This window comes from Vigna radiata, chromosome 11 (genome assembly GCF_000741045.1).
Source record: "Vigna radiata var. radiata cultivar VC1973A chromosome 11, Vradiata_ver6, whole genome shotgun sequence".
Classification (NCBI taxonomy): domain Eukaryota; kingdom Viridiplantae; phylum Streptophyta; class Magnoliopsida; order Fabales; family Fabaceae; genus Vigna; species Vigna radiata.
Window position 1 is genome coordinate 1254083 of NC_028361.1, and position 15359 is coordinate 1269441.

Sequence of the window (15359 nt, forward strand, 5' to 3'; positions counted from 1 at the left end):
ATGAGCGTGTTTGCCCATTATATTGACACTGAGGCGGAATTTGGGCGGGAAAATTTCTGTTATTTTTACCGAAGGCCGAAAGCCTTTGATAAATTCGTCGGTAAGTGACATTAAAGTTACCGACGGGCATGAGCCTTCGGTACATCCGTTGGTAATGTCGGTAAGTGAAATAATGGGCGGGAAAATTCTCGTTCTTTTTACCGACGTCCAAAGCCTTCGGTAAATCCGTCAGTAAGTGACAGTGTCATTACCGACGGCAAAGAACCTTCGATAAATCCTTCGGTAACTGACATTGTCACTTACCGACGAACTTGCCGAAGACTTTTGCCCGTCGGTAAAAGAAAATCAAAATTCATCGGAAATGAAATATTTATTGACGGATTCATTTTCGTCGGTATTGATAATTTTTGTTGTAGATGTCAATAAAAAGAAAAATAGTTTAAATATGTCAGAAAAATACCTCTTTAATATTAGCCAAAAAACCTAACTTATTATGATCAGAAACAATAACAATATATGAAAAAATAATGCTAAAATACAAATGAATTTTTTCTTTTAATATGATATTAAAACATAAACAAAAAATTTATATTTACAATTTTCTGTTTTCTTTCCTCGTTAATCTCTGCAATGGAACACACGTTTAAAGATTGTAATTATTACAATTTATCTTTAAAATATATTTCAATAAATGAAAAAAATATTTAAATTATTTTATATTTTAACTCTTAAGTAATATAAAATTGTTGAAAAAGATATAAACATAGACCATGGTATGAAAATATAAAGTAAAAAGTAGAAGTGAAGTGTATCTATGTGAGCTATAAAGTTTTTATCCGCTAGAGATATAGACACGCCTGAATAAACTAAAAGCAACAAAACCAAAACATAAGAATCTCCATTTAAATAAACATGTTCATGCCCATGCTGATCTAACATTTCCAAAACCTTGTATTAGATTCTACGAATTTGGAATTCTGATTGCAAACACCATTGCCACCTAAGTTTTCAAAACGCGTCCTAAACAGTCACTCTTCTCACTTAATCCAATCCCCAAATTTTCAACTTCAAAAAGTTTGCACAAAAACACATGGCACCACCTCCAACCTCTTCACTTCCCAATCTTAACAAAAGCAAAAATACCCACAAAAAATCTTCACCATTCCCTCAATATTTAAGTACAACATCACCAACACTTACCCATTATTGTTCATAAAGCAAAAAGTATCACCCAATCAAAACCAAAATAAAAATAATAACCACAATAAAAAACACAGACATAGATTTTGTTGGAAAACAAAGGGCAAAGGAAGCAGCTACCAGGAAGCTCACCAAAATCAAGATGTTGCTCATGCTCCCACGTTTCACATCCACATCTTATAAATACCGACAACAATGTTCTCGACATCACTACTACAACCGTTAGCTATTACAATTCACAACACTGCCGAAAACGTTTTATAATTTAACTGTAACATTACTCAAATTTCAAAGCTTGGACACTGATTTTGCATGGAAATGCCACCTTCCAGTTCGACCCGTGTTGGTGCTGCGTCTTCTGCATACAGAGGAGTCCGCAAGAGAAAATGGGGCAAGTGGGTCTCCGAAATCCGCGAGCCGGGAACCAAGACCCGAATTTGGCTCGGAAGTTTCGAGACGCCGGAGATGGCCGCCGCCGCCTACGACGTGGCGGCGTTGCATTTCCGTGGCCGCGACGCCAGGCTCAACTTCCCCGAGCTCGCAAGCACGCTGCCACGCCCCGTCAGCAACAATGCCGACCACATACGCATGGCGGCGCACGAGGCGGCCCTGAGGCTCCGCACCAACCCCGCCCCGCCGGAGACTGAGATAGGAGGCGGTTCCTCGACGGCGCCGCCGCTGACGGTGAGACTCTCCCCCACTCAGATTCAGGCCATCAATGACTGCCCCATGGACTCCCCTCAGACGTGGATGCAAATGCCGGACACTTTCATGATGCACGATCAATCCATGATGTTTGCAAATGGGTATGCCTTTGAAGACAACGAGTGGGAGGATATGCAGAATGATTCTCTCTGGGATCCTTAGATACGTACATACAGACATATACCTAGATACATACTTACTTACATTCACACGGTATACCACCAACAGTGAAGAATACACCACATACGATATACCAGTATTTGCTATTAGTTTATTGTGGTTACGTTACGTTTCATTACATTATATCCTGTGACTAATCAATTAATTAAGGTGAGGTGACAACAACGGTGACACTGACGCCATGTCTCTCCATTTGACCAGTCCTAGGTTTTGAAAATAAGAGGCGTGGAGGAACATGCCACCATGCCATTGCTTCCTTTTTCTTTTTGTTCTTTCCTCCATGGAAGTACCTAGACTAGCTCCTGGAGATGAATTAGCAAGAAAAGATCACACTTTGGAGGGACCCAGTAGAGATTAGTGTAACTATTTGTTGTGGGAGAGATTTGTTTAATTAAAGATTTTTCATTTAGTATTAGTGGGTGGGATTTGTTCTGTGTAACAGATAAGCCACGAACTCTGTTTATTGGCTGTGTTTTATAGGCTGTGGAAGAGTGTAGTGTGGTTTTATTCTATTAGTAAATAGATTCAGCTTATGTATTGGATTGGAACTCCATTAATATACTTTCTTCTCAGATTTATCCAACTTCTTCCACTTCATTGCTTTGGTTTTCATCCTACCATCGAAAAAAAGGCACCACCTTTTTTTTTCACAGGCCTTTTTACTTTTGGGCTAATGAGTTGGGCTTTTTTTTATGTGCATGGGTTGGCCCAAACGAAAAAAAAGACATAAAAGGTTTGCTGTATCAGATAATCTCTCTGCAGAATCAGTGGTAGTTGGTGTTCGTGTTATGTCAGTTAATAGTTACTAATACCGAGCAGAAAAATGGAGCAACAGTGATTGAATGTGCTTGAATTGTAGAGTGAAGTGTCTCTGCAAAATGTTTATCATCACTTCAAATTCCACTCCCACTTGGTTGTTTTCTAACTCAGTTCCATCTTTGTCTCCGTCTTCTCCGTATTCCTCCATCAAAATCGTTAAAAGCTGGACGCTTTTGGACATAGTTGAAGCCCCGTTCGCTGTTCGAGAACTTGGAAGGAAAAGAAGAAGAAGAAAATGGGGAGCAATTGATGAAAGTGGCGAGAAGCAATCGGTTACAGTAGCATCACCAGCTTCCGAAAATTTTGATGATGATGATGATGATGATAGCACTGTTGATTCAGCTTCAGCCGTGGTGAGGAATTTCTATGGAGGAATCAATGCGCATGACGTGGATTCTGTTCAGTATCTTATCGCCGACAATTGTGTGTACGAGGATCTTGTCTTTCCCCAACCCTTCGTGGGTCGTAAGGTAATTAATTTATACCAGAAAATCAATCGGTGGAGTAGTTAAGACAAGATAAACCATTGGGTTTATATATTATGCAGGAAATTCTTGAGTTCTTCAAAAAATTCACCAATTCTACAAGCAAAGATCTGCAGTTTGTTATTGATGATTTGTCCACCAAGGACCCCTCATCCGTTGGGGTGATATGGCATTTAGGTGCATTACACAGATTCTATTATTCTTTATCACTTTTTAATGTGTTTTTAGATTGAATAAAAAAAGAGTATTCTTATAACATTGGAAATGTCTTCAGAATGGAAGGGAAAACCTTTTCCCTTTAGCAAAGGGTGCAGCTTTTATCGACTGGAGGTGATCAATGGCAGAAGACAAATAACGTGAGTGATAGTGTCTTTTGCAAATAGCTTGCAACATTTTCAATGGGATTTTTGATTGGCTAATGCTTGTTACAAAGTTCTTTAATTTTCTTTTTTTAAAGTAGCAGTTGACAGATGAACCTTACGTTTTTGTGAAAACAGATATGGGCGAGACTGTGTTGAACCTGCAATCAAACCGGGGGATGCAACTTTGGTACGTGAATTTGACTCTATCATGATAAAGAAAAGAAAGTATGAATAAAGAGAAAATGGAAGAGCAGAAAATAATAGAAAAGAAAGATGAAAAAAGGGTGCTGTTACAGACTAAGAACTATATGCCATTTTTGTTTCTTTTTCTTGTCATGTGCATGTGTGTGTGTGTGGATGAGTGTTTTTACCTATTGACTTAGTTTGATTCTCTTGCAAAATAATTTATATGCAGACAGTGATAAGGAGTGTGACATGGCTTCTGCAGCAATTTCCTCAGTTGGCAAAGTGGTTTTAATGAAAATTTCTACACTGTTTTGGAACTGCAATGTTCCTCCTTTCTCCTTACACAATTTGTTATATATATATATATATATATATATCAACTTAGATAATCATCCAATTTGAGAGAAGTTCTGGTGTACTTTCTGTAAGTTTGAGGTTTTGGAATATTTAATTTCTAGAGATATATGATGAGAGCACTGCGTGAGATTAATGGAATCATTGATTTGATTCAAGTCCTTTCATCATGATAAGATAAAATATTTGTTTAATGTTTCAATAAATTCCTATTTTTTTCCAAAATTTCTTTCTTTTTTGGTATCTTATTAATACAGATATAACAGATAAGAGTATTCTACCTTCAATGCCAAGGAATAAAAAATTATACAATTCACTTTTAAAAATAAATTCATTTGATACGATATTATATCATTAATTTGTAAAATAATATAATACTAACATCGTGTTATTTTAATGTCAAAGTGAATATTCATGTCAAATATATATATATATATATATATATATATATATATATATATATATATATATATATATATATATATATATATAAATTATTAAGATTAAACTTTTGTAAAGAGAGATTAAAGAATAAAATAATAAGTAAAATGTGTAAACTTTTGGGTAGATGTCAAAATATTATTCTTCATATTCTTGTTATCTTTATCTTTGAATCACTCACTTCCTTTTTGTTTATGTAATTTTAATTTGAGTGACAAATTTAGCTTGATCTTGTGAATGTAAAGCTATATTTGTATTTTTATTATAATACTTTCAAATATTTATTTTTCATTTTGTGTTAGAATACAAATGTGAGTATAATGGAATGAAAAACGCCATATTATAATAAAATTAGTCTTAGCCTATAGAAATTGAACTTATATCATTAATGTTATGTTTTTCCATAAGAAATGAATAAATACTGAAATAAACATAAGTTGCAGCCTAGTTAAATATAATGGAAAAAAGTTATGCAAGAAAAGTTAAAATTTGAAAAAAAAATGATGATAAAAGAAAATAAGACAGAGTTTTAAAAGTTTAAGCAAAATACATTGCCACACTGATCTAAAAATTCACTTTCAAAATAATAAATATTTATTAATATATATTGGTAAGTAATTCTACCAACTTAACAATTCAAGTAATTTCCGAAAAATATTTTTGGGAAGTGTTAAAAGTATCACAAAAATGTTTTCCAAACACTTTAAAAAATAATTTCAAAATAGTACTTTACGAGAGCGTCAAAAGAAATTAACGTTGTGAAATGTTAAAATTGAAATTCTAGAAATTACTTTTGATGATTTATGGGAGTGATGGAAGAAAATTTGGGAGTCCACAAGAAAATGCCCAAGAATGAAATTGGACCAGCTAGCGAAAATCGAGATATTAAAAAAAAAAAAAACACACCCATCTTACCTATCTAGGGTTGGTTTGTCTTTAAACGGCAGCTTCGTAACCAAAACGGCACTCGCTGTTAGGGTTTTTGTATATTTAAACAACGGTGACGTGGATTTCAATTTCATTTCCAAATTTCACAATGGGGTTCTGGGGTTAGTCATCTTCGTCCTCCTTTTCTCTTCTTGCTCCTTCAATGTAGTTCTAAATACGCAAGCATTCAAATCTTTCACTTCTAATTCTGAAATTGTGTTTTAGCTTCTAATATTCTGTTTCTACTTCTTTTTCATTCATTTTTAACTCTGGTATGTGTTTTTTATTTTGCGTTTTTCATTTTCTTTGCGAGCTCAGGGATTGAAGTCAAACCTGGCAAACCGTGTCCTTATCACTCTGACAATGTGCGAGGGAAACTGCACGTTACCCAGGTTCTTCATTCATGAATTCAACTTTTGTTTCTGTCGAACACCCTGAGATTCCAAGATTTTTTTCTTTGTATCTTGGGTTTGTCTTATGCAATTATTGCTTGTTTAAATTGATATTAAGCTTTGGAATGTAAGTTCATCGTGGGGTTTTAAGTTTGGACTCTTGATAAATTTGCCTGACCTTGTATCTTCATCAGATTAAGAATGCTTAGTCAGTATAGTTTTTTCGTCGATATAACATATGCATTTAAGTGTAATTATATGTGGTTCGAATGTAATGGCACTTGAGGAGTCTGAGGTGTGTTGATATTTTTGAGTTGGATATAAAATGTCAAGGTAGGTATGTATGAACTATTTCATTTTTAGTTTTTTGTCCTAAAATTTCAGGCTACTCTAGGCATTGGCTCGTCGAAGGATAAAAGCATTCTTCAGTGCGCTTCTGGACACAAAAGTCCAGTTTTCTTGTGTTCATTGCTACCAAATAGAATTGAGTCATGCCCTTTGAATCTTAAGTTTGACATTGATGACTTAGTTGCATTCTCAGTGATTGGTTCACGAAGCATCCACCTTTCTGGTTTTTTCGCGACTGATGACGGAGATGAGCTTAAGGATGACTATGAATAGTATCCTTCTGAAGAACTTTCATTTATTGACTTATTTGCATTTCAATTTAAGGTTTTGTTTTCTTTTTAAAATTTTTTTTATACAGTTGTGACTAGGACATGATTCTTGGTATTTTTTTTTATTTTCTTCTTGATTTTCCTACTACGTTGTGAAAGTGATTCATGGGGGGAAGACATTGAAGGAACTGATACAACTGAATCATCTGAATATGATAGTGAAGATGAATATGATAATGACTTTATTGTTGATAGTGATGTTGATATTTACCAGTCTTCACCAGTCCCAAATAGTGGAGGTATTTTCATTCTATTATAAACTTTTCTTGAGGTCATGAAACAATTATACTCATTTTTTACTTTCATATTATGTATATTTTTCTTTTAACTTTGTAGTTTTCTTATTGATGTTCCCATGTGCGTTTTTTTTTTCTTTTTTTCTATCTACAGATACACAAATCTTAAATTTATAGTAAAATAGAATATGAAATGGCATCAAATACTCACATTCTACCACTGTAATTTTTTTTTTTGTGAAAAATAATGAACTGTCCAAGAAAATTTGTGTATGATTGTGTCCAGAAAATAATGATAACATATCTGCTATAAAATTCAATCACATATTTCTCACTTTCACTATTATAAGTTTTATCATTATTTTATCAACAATCATTCTTTTGTGTATCTGCTCATTTTAAAACATGCATTCCTTGTGCGCTATTTTTTGTTAAATAGCTGTTAGTGCCATAACATAGCTTAACTTCTCTGAGCCCCTACTTCCAACTATGTCTGCTGTTGCATTCACTATGATTGTTTTGTTTCTGCCATGTGTCCTACATTCTCGTCATCTTTGACAATACTTCTGCCATATATATTTGATAATATACATCATATTTCAACTGTTATGTGATAAGCTTGTGATGCTATGTGTTAGATGATATAGCAGATTGTTGGCTTTCTGTCATTTTCCACAATGTGCAATTTGTTAATGTTTTTGAGTGTAGGAAAGAAACTGAAAAGTTGAAGGGAAAGAAAAAGTAAATTGGTTTCCACAGCTTCTGCTTCTGCGTCATAGTTTGCAAGATTTTTCTATTAAAATCAACATTAATGACATGTGTTTTCTTTTCCCCTTTTGTTTCAGTTGTAATTGAAGAAATAGTGGATGATGAAAAACCTGAATCTGGAGATGATCAAAATAAGCAATTAAAGAAAACGAAACAAGTAGCTAAGTTGAAACCAAAAGACAGCAAAATTTTCAAGTCTGAAATTGTTGCTAAGGGTGAGACTGACCTTGTGGAGAATGAAGACGAAGATGAAGATGGTTTTCCAATTTTTCCTGCTGAGAAAGATGTCTCTATCTCTCAGAAGGCAGATGGAGAAACGAAAGGAGAACAAGCACTTAAGAAAATTGAGAATGCCAACAAGAAGAGAAAAGATGTTGATCATTCTGCTGGAGTTAAACGGAAGGTTGACAGTGCTGATGAAGATGAGCCACAGGATGGGTGAGAAAGATTTACCATTTTAATTACTCCCGAGAATCAATTTCCATCTAATATTTGCCTTGCCCACCTGATTCTTTTTGAAATACTTTCAAAAATATTGTGCTGGATGTTTTGTGCTAAACCCTTTCTGACAATGATAAATTGTTCAGGAAAAAAAAGAAAAAAAATAAGTTAAAGGAACGTATTAAAGAGAAAAATGCTGATGCATCTGGCAATAGCAATGAGATAAATGTTACTGCCCCAGATGAAAAGCATCCAGAGGCTGTCAAAACTACAACCGGCCAGAGTGATGTTTCTCATGCAAAGGATGAAAATGAGGGAAAATTGTCCAATAACGAGTAAGTACTGGCAACTAACTAGAATCAGTTTCATTCCACTGGGCTTATGTTGTTACTGGTAGTGATTGTCTTAAATAGTACATAGATATCTGGTACCAAACTAAAAAGTTCTACTAGAAATACCACAATTGGAATTCACCCATATAGGATGTGTAATTGTTGGGTCTTGCTTGATTTTGTGGTGAACTTTGCTCCTGTGGAGTCATTTCTAATTACCCTTTCTATGATTGAGATATTGAAGATTGGAAATTTAGGGGGGTGGGTTTCTGCGCCTTCTGTTTCATTTTTAGGGTTATGTACTGTTTGCTTACTATTTGTTTGTGATATTTGTTGCCAGGGTCGGTGCTGAGAAAAAAAACAAGAAAAAAAAGAAGAAAAAGACCAAGGAGTTAGAAGGGGTAGCTGCTACAGACCAAATTACTTCAAGTGCTGAAAAGCAGAATTTGTCTGTTGCCTTGGAGAAAAAGGGGAAGAAACAAACTGAGACCAAGCCATCTCAAGTGAGAACTTTTCCGAACGGATTGGTTATAGAGGAACTCCTTATGGGTAAACCTGATGGCAAAAGAGCTGCTCCTGGAAAAAAGGTTACACATCACCTACAGATTTTTTGATGGTTGCATTGGCATGGTTCACTGAAGGATAATTCTCTTCAACCTATGCTTTTTATATACTATACTTTATTTTAACAGGAACTTATTGTTTGATTACAGGTCAGTGTTAAATATATTGGCAAGCTGCAAAAGGATGGGAAAATATTTGACTCAAATGTGGGAAGAGCACCCTTTAAATTTCGCCTGGGTATGTAATCTGCTGTGTTGAATTTGCTGTGATTTTCCTTTTTATGTATGTTTCACTATTTCATGTTGTATTTGCAGGTGTAGGACAAGTCATCAAAGGGTGGGAGGTTGGGATCAATGGTAATATATTATAAGATTTTAAGCTGTTTACTGCCTAGTAATTCTTTTTACCAATTAAAGTTTTCTTTTGTTTCTACAGGGATGAGGATCGGGGACAAAAGAAGGATCACAATTCCACCATCTATGGGGTATGAATTTCCTAATTTTATCTTTTATTTGTTGAATTCGATTTTTCTACATTGATCATGTGTAGTTCATGTTGTGAGAAGCATCTGTATACCTCAGTAAAAGAATCTGTGTGTTTTTCTTTCTTACTCTATGCACTTTAGTAGAGCTACTTTGTGTAGTCAAATTACAGTTGTGTGGGAGCTCTGTTGTTTATGCCACAAGTATTTTGTTTTGTTTTGTTGCGCAGATACGCAGATAAGCGCGTTGGGACTATACCACCGAATGCGTGGCTTGTATTTGATGTTGAGTTGGTTGATGTTGATCGCTAATTTCCAACTATTCCGTTCCAAAGGTCTTTGCATCCTTTTTTCTATCCCTCTCATTGTTTATCTCGGAGAATGTTAACCACACATTTGCCATTTTTGTTTCCAAGGGGCGTCTTAGAATAGAGGCCAAGTTTTGTAGGAAATTTTGGATTGCATAGAGTAATTCACACAGCTTTACGAGTGTTTGCTTTCATTATCGATAGTGTCTATCGTTAAATGGGAGAGTTACATTTTGTGCTTTACTATACCTTTAATCCTTGTTTAAAATGTGTTATATTGTTTTTTTGTTGTTGAGATAACTATATTTTTAATACGTTCTTTTATTCAGATTTTTTTGTATAAATTGAATCGACTTATATTTTTTGTAAAACTCAACAATTAAACCATCAACTTTTATTAATTTTTCAAATTGCAAGTTTCCGTGAGATTTTACTTAATTATTATGTTTTTTTGAAATATTTTTTATTATGTAGTAGTGGGAGTTTTAAATAAAATATCAAACAAGTATGGATAGAAGTAGGAAGTATAGCTGCCCTCCTGTCCGGCCTAAAAACATTATTTGGTTAAAAATTTGAGATAATTCAAATTCAAGAAAGTAATGTAGGGTTGACAATGGATGGTGTATATCTTTTTGTTATATTGGTAATAGAAAAATTCGTTTGTTATATGTGCAAATATAAATATTTGCAGATATTTTAAAATTTATAGATATTTTCAAATATTTTAAAAAATATATTTTATAAAATTTTAAAATTAAATTACAAAATATATAAAATATAATATAAATTAAAATTTAAATATAATTAAATTAAATTTAATAAAATATAAATTAGTTTTAATTTTAATTAAATTAAATTTAATAACATGCAATCCAAATTTTTATCTTTTGTGAATAGGGAATACTTGTAAATACTGTTAGTATAATACAAGGCTAATTATTGATTACTGGGATCAGTATGGAAATAATTATTGGCTGAAATTTAATTTCGATGATAAATAGTGAGCCTTTTTTTAAAGTAATTATTATTAAAATAAATAATTTGATCATTAAGTAATACTGTGACACCCTTTAAAAAATTATACCCACTTTATAATCCATTTTAATAATATAATAATATAGATTAAAATTTACATTAAAAGAAAGGTTAATATAATTAAAATATTACTATTTAAATCGTGAAATGGCTGATTTTAATTTGATAGGTGTAAAAGTAAAATGACCACAATAATTTTAGTGTGTAAAGTTCAATTTTTTTTTGCATCATATAGCAAGTTTCTGTTTTATAGGTAACAAACTGCTCCAGGTTGAAACTGCATTATCCATGTATAAATAAAACATATTATAACTTCTACTTATTATACATTCCCTACTATATTCATCTCCTCTGATTCTTCCTCGGATGAAACAAACTCCTCACTACGGACATAACCAGCATCTTTCATTAGCTGATTCAATCCATTCATCAAAGGATAAATCTTATATGAATGAGGGTTAGAAGTGTCCCCAACCGAAAAGGAAAAGAACTCACTGTCCATATCAACCCAAGTATAACCAGGAGCTTTTTTCACGCCCAAATTCCTCATATAAGTCCTCACCTATGCTAGTTTGCTCCAACAACCAGCAACATCATACATGTTGGCAATCAACACATAATAACCTGAATGATCAGGTTTCAGCTCTAGCAATTTTCTTGCTACCCATTCCCTCGTCATTGTGCCTCTATGGATTAGACAAGCCCCTATGAGAGTAGCCCACATTGAGGATGTTGGCTTGTATGGTATCCCTGTAATAACCTCCTTCGCTTCGTCCAGAAGACCAGTCCTCCCAAAGAGATCAGCCATGCACGCAAAGTGCTCGAGGCGTGGAACTATCCCATAAACATCTATCATCCTTTTATATAGCTGAAGCAAATTTGGGTTTCTATTTGTTGGGATGATGATGTATCGACAAAGGACTGATTATTGGGAAAACCAATTTCCCCAATTGTTTAAACTTTACCCATCACCCACCAAATAAATAATAAACGTGTTTCAAAAATGACACCTCTTGCCAGCAAGTACCATTTTTAACGTCGTTCAAAGAAGTTAACGAAATGGATTTAATTATTCTAATTTTTCAAAATCAGAAACTAAATTGATCAACTTAAAAATACAGGGACCTACTTGAAGAAAACCAGCAAAAAATAGGGAGCATTGAATTTATTTAACTTATAATTAATAACATGTATGTACATAATGTATAGATATACAAAATTTTTTTATTAAATGAATAATTAATAATATAAGCAAAATACAATACTGGAGAAACAAAAAAGGGTGGGGATGAAATTAGCAATTGACAACATTAAATAATCCTGTTGCTTCATTGAATCAGTCTCACTAAAACCACATGATTCTTTAATCATTCATTAATAAATAGAATGCCCTAAATCAAGGGTAGTACATTAATTGAATATCAATGAGTTATAATCACATATATCACTCTTCTTCTTACTGTTATTGTTTGTTGTTACTGTTTCTCACTACTTTCACTGACACACAACCAACATCTTTCAATAGCTCAACCAATCCATCCATCAAAGGGTAAATCTCATATGAATGAGGGTTAGAAGTGTCCCCCACCAAAAAGAGAGAGAACTCAGTGCCAATATCAACCCAAGCACAACCAGGAGCTTTTCTCACGAAATTCCTCATATAAGTCCTCACCTCTGCTAGTTTGCTCCAACCAGCAACAACAAACATGTTGGCAATAAACACATAATAATCTGAATGATCAAGTTTCAGCTCTAGCAATTTTCCTGCTGCCCATTCTCCTATCACTGTGTTTCCATAGATTCGACAAGCCCCTATGAGAGTAGCCCACATTGACGATGTTGGTTTGTATGGCATCCCTGTGATAACCTCCTTCGCTTTGTTCAGAAGACCAACCCTCCCAAAGAGATCAGCCATGCACGCAAAATGCTCGAGGCGTGGAACTATCCCATAAACATCTTTCATCCTTTCATACAACATTTGTCCCTGTGCTACTAGACCAGAATGACTACAAGCTGTGAGAACTGCAACCATAGCCACTACATCTGGCTTAATCTCCAACTCACACATCTCTTCAAATAGTTTTATAGCTGTTCCTCCATCACCCTTCATACCATATCCAAAAATCATGGAAGTGTATGTAACTTCATCTCTTGTGCTCATTGAATCGAACACTTTTCTGGCTTCTAAAACTTTGCCAGACCTTGCATACATGTCCACCAGGGAATTCCACAATAACAAATAGTCCTTAAACTGTTCACGCTTCATAATGTAGCAGTGAAACTCTCTACCATGCTGCAGGTTCGCTATGCGAGCACACAAGGGAAGAACGCTTGCAATGGTCACATAATTAGGTTCAACACCCTTCCGTAACATCTCTCTGAAAAGAAAGGATACTTCCTCAGTTCGATCCACATGTGCATATCCAGAAAGAATGGCATTCCAAGATATCAAACCTTTCTCTTCCATTCTATGAAACACCATAAATGCATGCCCAATATCTCTACACCTAGAATACATTGTAATCAATGCATTTTTCACATTCTCAAACACGTCAAAACAAATTCGCACCGCATGACCGTGCATCTCCTTTCCCAATTTAAGAGCTCCAATGTGGGAACACGCATTTAACCCAATGACCAATGCAACAGCGTCCAGATGAACGAGTATTCTCATCTGGGAAATCAGCTTAAGTGCCGCTTTGAAATTGCCCAAATGCAAGTACCCTCTGGCCATGGTGTTCAATGTAATCACATTCCTTTCAACACCCTCCTCCTGCATACTATCAAACAGTTGAAGCGCTTCCTCCCGCATTCCCCTAGAGGCATAACAGCTGATTATAGTGTTCCACGAAACAACATCTCTAACTGGCATATTCTCAAACAAGTCACGCGCAACTTCCAGATTCCCAAACCTACCATACATGGAGACCAAAGCATTATGCACAAACAAACACCACTTCATGGAGCTAGCCTCAATAGACCTGTGAACCTGCACCCCAGTATTGATATCCAACGATTCCCTACAAGCCTTGAGAACAGAGGGATAAGTGTATTCATCTGGTTTAATCTGCTTACTCAACATTTTCTTATACACAGAAAGAGCCTCTCCATAAAGTCCATTTTTAACGTACGACGAGATAAGCATATTCCAATGCAAAACATCCAAAGTACAAGAGCTCTCAGTGACAAATTGGGCATCGCCAATGAGATTAACATTTGTGTAAAAATCAATAAGCCTTGCAACCAACACAGGATTTTGATGAAGACCCAATGAGATGATATGGCCATGAAGCTGCTTACCCTGTGACAATGACTCAAACTTCGTGCAAGCAAAGAGAAGAGAGCTAATGGGGTGCAGGAGAAGGTGTGAAGAAGCATGGTGCTGGATTTGAATGAAGGTTTTGAAAGCACTTGATAGGTGGCCATTGGTCACAAAGTCCTTGAGGGATGCAATGAGAACACCAACCATAGATGCATTGCTACACAAGATGGGATTGAACAGTGATTGTTGCGGGGTTTGTTTCCATGATTTTGGAATGCACTTCTGAATTCGAGACAAAAAGAGGTGTGTGGGGATAGAAAGGAATGGGGAATATGCCATAAATTAATAATGTAACACCACGGCTATTTATTTACTTAAAACATCCACTTAGCAACGTAACAATTCTAATAAAATTAAAACCCTTAAATCTACTCTCTTTTTCCTGAAAGAAACAGAAACTTAAGCTTCTTTATTTTTTTCTAAAGCTAAGGAGACCTAGAAATATACCCCATGCAAATCTCAACAACCAAAATTCCTCTCACCTATATTAAAGTTCCTATAAAAGATTTCCATATAAAAATATAATTTGGTCCATTCTCTTCGGTAAAGAAAAATAAAGAGAGAGTCTTTTGTAACATAATATATATATATATATATATATATATATATATATATATATATATATATATAAATCTATATTATACTAATATAATATATCATTTACGTAATCTAAGTTTTTTTATCTATATATAATATATAAACATACTCTTTAGAATATTATTTTATTATAATTACCTACCGTTTATTTACATGTAACAAATACAGTAACATCTATCTTTCGTTTTTAATAAATTATTTTAATATTATCACATGAAAAGATATTTAATAAATCAAATGGTCCAGTATTTGATTTCCTACCAATTTCTTATTTACTTAGCTTTAAAACAATAAAAAATATATTACTTCTATTTACTTAGTTTTCAAAATCTTTACTAAAAAATGTAACCACCAAATCTTTTAAAAATATGTAATATCATAATGATTTTTTCTAACAATAATATTTCCTTTTTAATCTTTGAATCTATCAAAATAATATCTCTTATTCTCATTTAATTAATTTTTAAAATAATAACAACTAAATCTTTTAAAACATTTACATAATATTATTTTATTAAATATCCAAATTATTTAATTTGTATACATT

General features: G+C 34.0%; 4 protein-coding genes across 4 annotated transcripts; 3 read left to right on the forward strand and 1 right to left on the reverse strand.

The window, feature by feature from the left end:
* Window positions 1–1050: 1050 nt before the first annotated feature.
* Window positions 1051–2738, forward strand: LOC106777101 (ethylene-responsive transcription factor ERF021). Its single transcript, XM_014664620.2, has one exon. The coding sequence runs from the start codon at window positions 1513–1515 to the stop codon at window positions 2065–2067; it is 555 nt and encodes a 184-aa protein (XP_014520106.1). The 5' UTR covers window positions 1051–1512; the 3' UTR covers window positions 2068–2738.
* A 109-nt stretch (window positions 2739–2847) lies between these two features.
* On the forward strand, window positions 2848–4344 carry LOC106777099. Its single transcript, XM_014664619.2, has 5 exons — window positions 2848–3374; window positions 3452–3566; window positions 3664–3745; window positions 3887–3938; window positions 4167–4344. Exons 1-5 carry the CDS (start codon window positions 2928–2930, stop codon window positions 4227–4229), a joined length of 759 nt encoding a protein of 252 aa, XP_014520105.1. The 5' UTR covers window positions 2848–2927; the 3' UTR covers window positions 4230–4344.
* A 1375-nt stretch (window positions 4345–5719) lies between these two features.
* Window positions 5720–10161, forward strand: LOC106776433 (peptidyl-prolyl cis-trans isomerase FKBP53). The gene is made up of 11 exons (XM_014663890.2): window positions 5720–5781; window positions 5978–6051; window positions 6436–6671; window positions 6828–6967; window positions 7810–8170; window positions 8320–8508; window positions 8846–9092; window positions 9219–9306; window positions 9384–9425; window positions 9505–9553; window positions 9781–10161. Exons 1-11 carry the CDS (start codon window positions 5769–5771, stop codon window positions 9860–9862), a joined length of 1521 nt encoding a protein of 506 aa, XP_014519376.1. The 5' UTR covers window positions 5720–5768; the 3' UTR covers window positions 9863–10161.
* A 1054-nt stretch (window positions 10162–11215) lies between these two features.
* Window positions 11216–14497, reverse strand: LOC106776579 (pentatricopeptide repeat-containing protein At1g71490-like). The gene is made up of 2 exons (XM_014664062.2): window positions 12398–14497; window positions 11216–11383 (listed from the first exon to the last, which is right to left on the reverse strand). The coding sequence occupies exons 1-2, from the start codon at window positions 14492–14494 to the stop codon at window positions 11216–11218; spliced, it is 2265 nt and encodes a 754-aa protein (XP_014519548.1). The 5' UTR covers window positions 14495–14497.
* Between the last annotated feature and the right edge of the window lie 862 nt (window positions 14498–15359).

What these genes read in the sequence shown, in the direction of transcription:
- LOC106776579 (XM_014664062.2), bottom strand. Translation starts at nt 14,494, where the DNA reads ATGGCATATTCCCCATTCCTTTCTATCCCCACACACCTCTTTTTGTCT. An exon ending in TATTGAAAGATGTTGGTTGT is followed by an intron (nt 11,384 to 12,397) that starts GTGTCAGTGAAA and finishes ATGGACAGTGAG; the next exon opens with TTCTTTTCCTTTTCGGTTGG.
- LOC106777101 (XM_014664620.2), top strand. Translation starts at nt 1,513, where the DNA reads ATGGAAATGCCACCTTCCAGTTCGACCCGTGTTGGTGCTGCGTCTTCT.
- LOC106776433 (XM_014663890.2), top strand. An exon ending in GGAAACTGCACGTTACCCAG is followed by an intron (nt 6,052 to 6,435) that starts GTTCTTCATTCA and finishes CTAAAATTTCAG; the next exon opens with GCTACTCTAGGCATTGGCTC. An exon ending in ACCAGTCCCAAATAGTGGAG is followed by an intron (nt 6,968 to 7,809) that starts GTATTTTCATTC and finishes CTTTTGTTTCAG; the next exon opens with TTGTAATTGAAGAAATAGTG.
- LOC106777099 (XM_014664619.2), top strand. Translation starts at nt 2,928, where the DNA reads ATGTGCTTGAATTGTAGAGTGAAGTGTCTCTGCAAAATGTTTATCATC. An exon ending in TGGGGTGATATGGCATTTAG is followed by an intron (nt 3,567 to 3,663) that starts GTGCATTACACA and finishes AAATGTCTTCAG; the next exon opens with AATGGAAGGGAAAACCTTTT. An exon ending in AATGGCAGAAGACAAATAAC is followed by an intron (nt 3,746 to 3,886) that starts GTGAGTGATAGT and finishes TTGTGAAAACAG; the next exon opens with ATATGGGCGAGACTGTGTTG.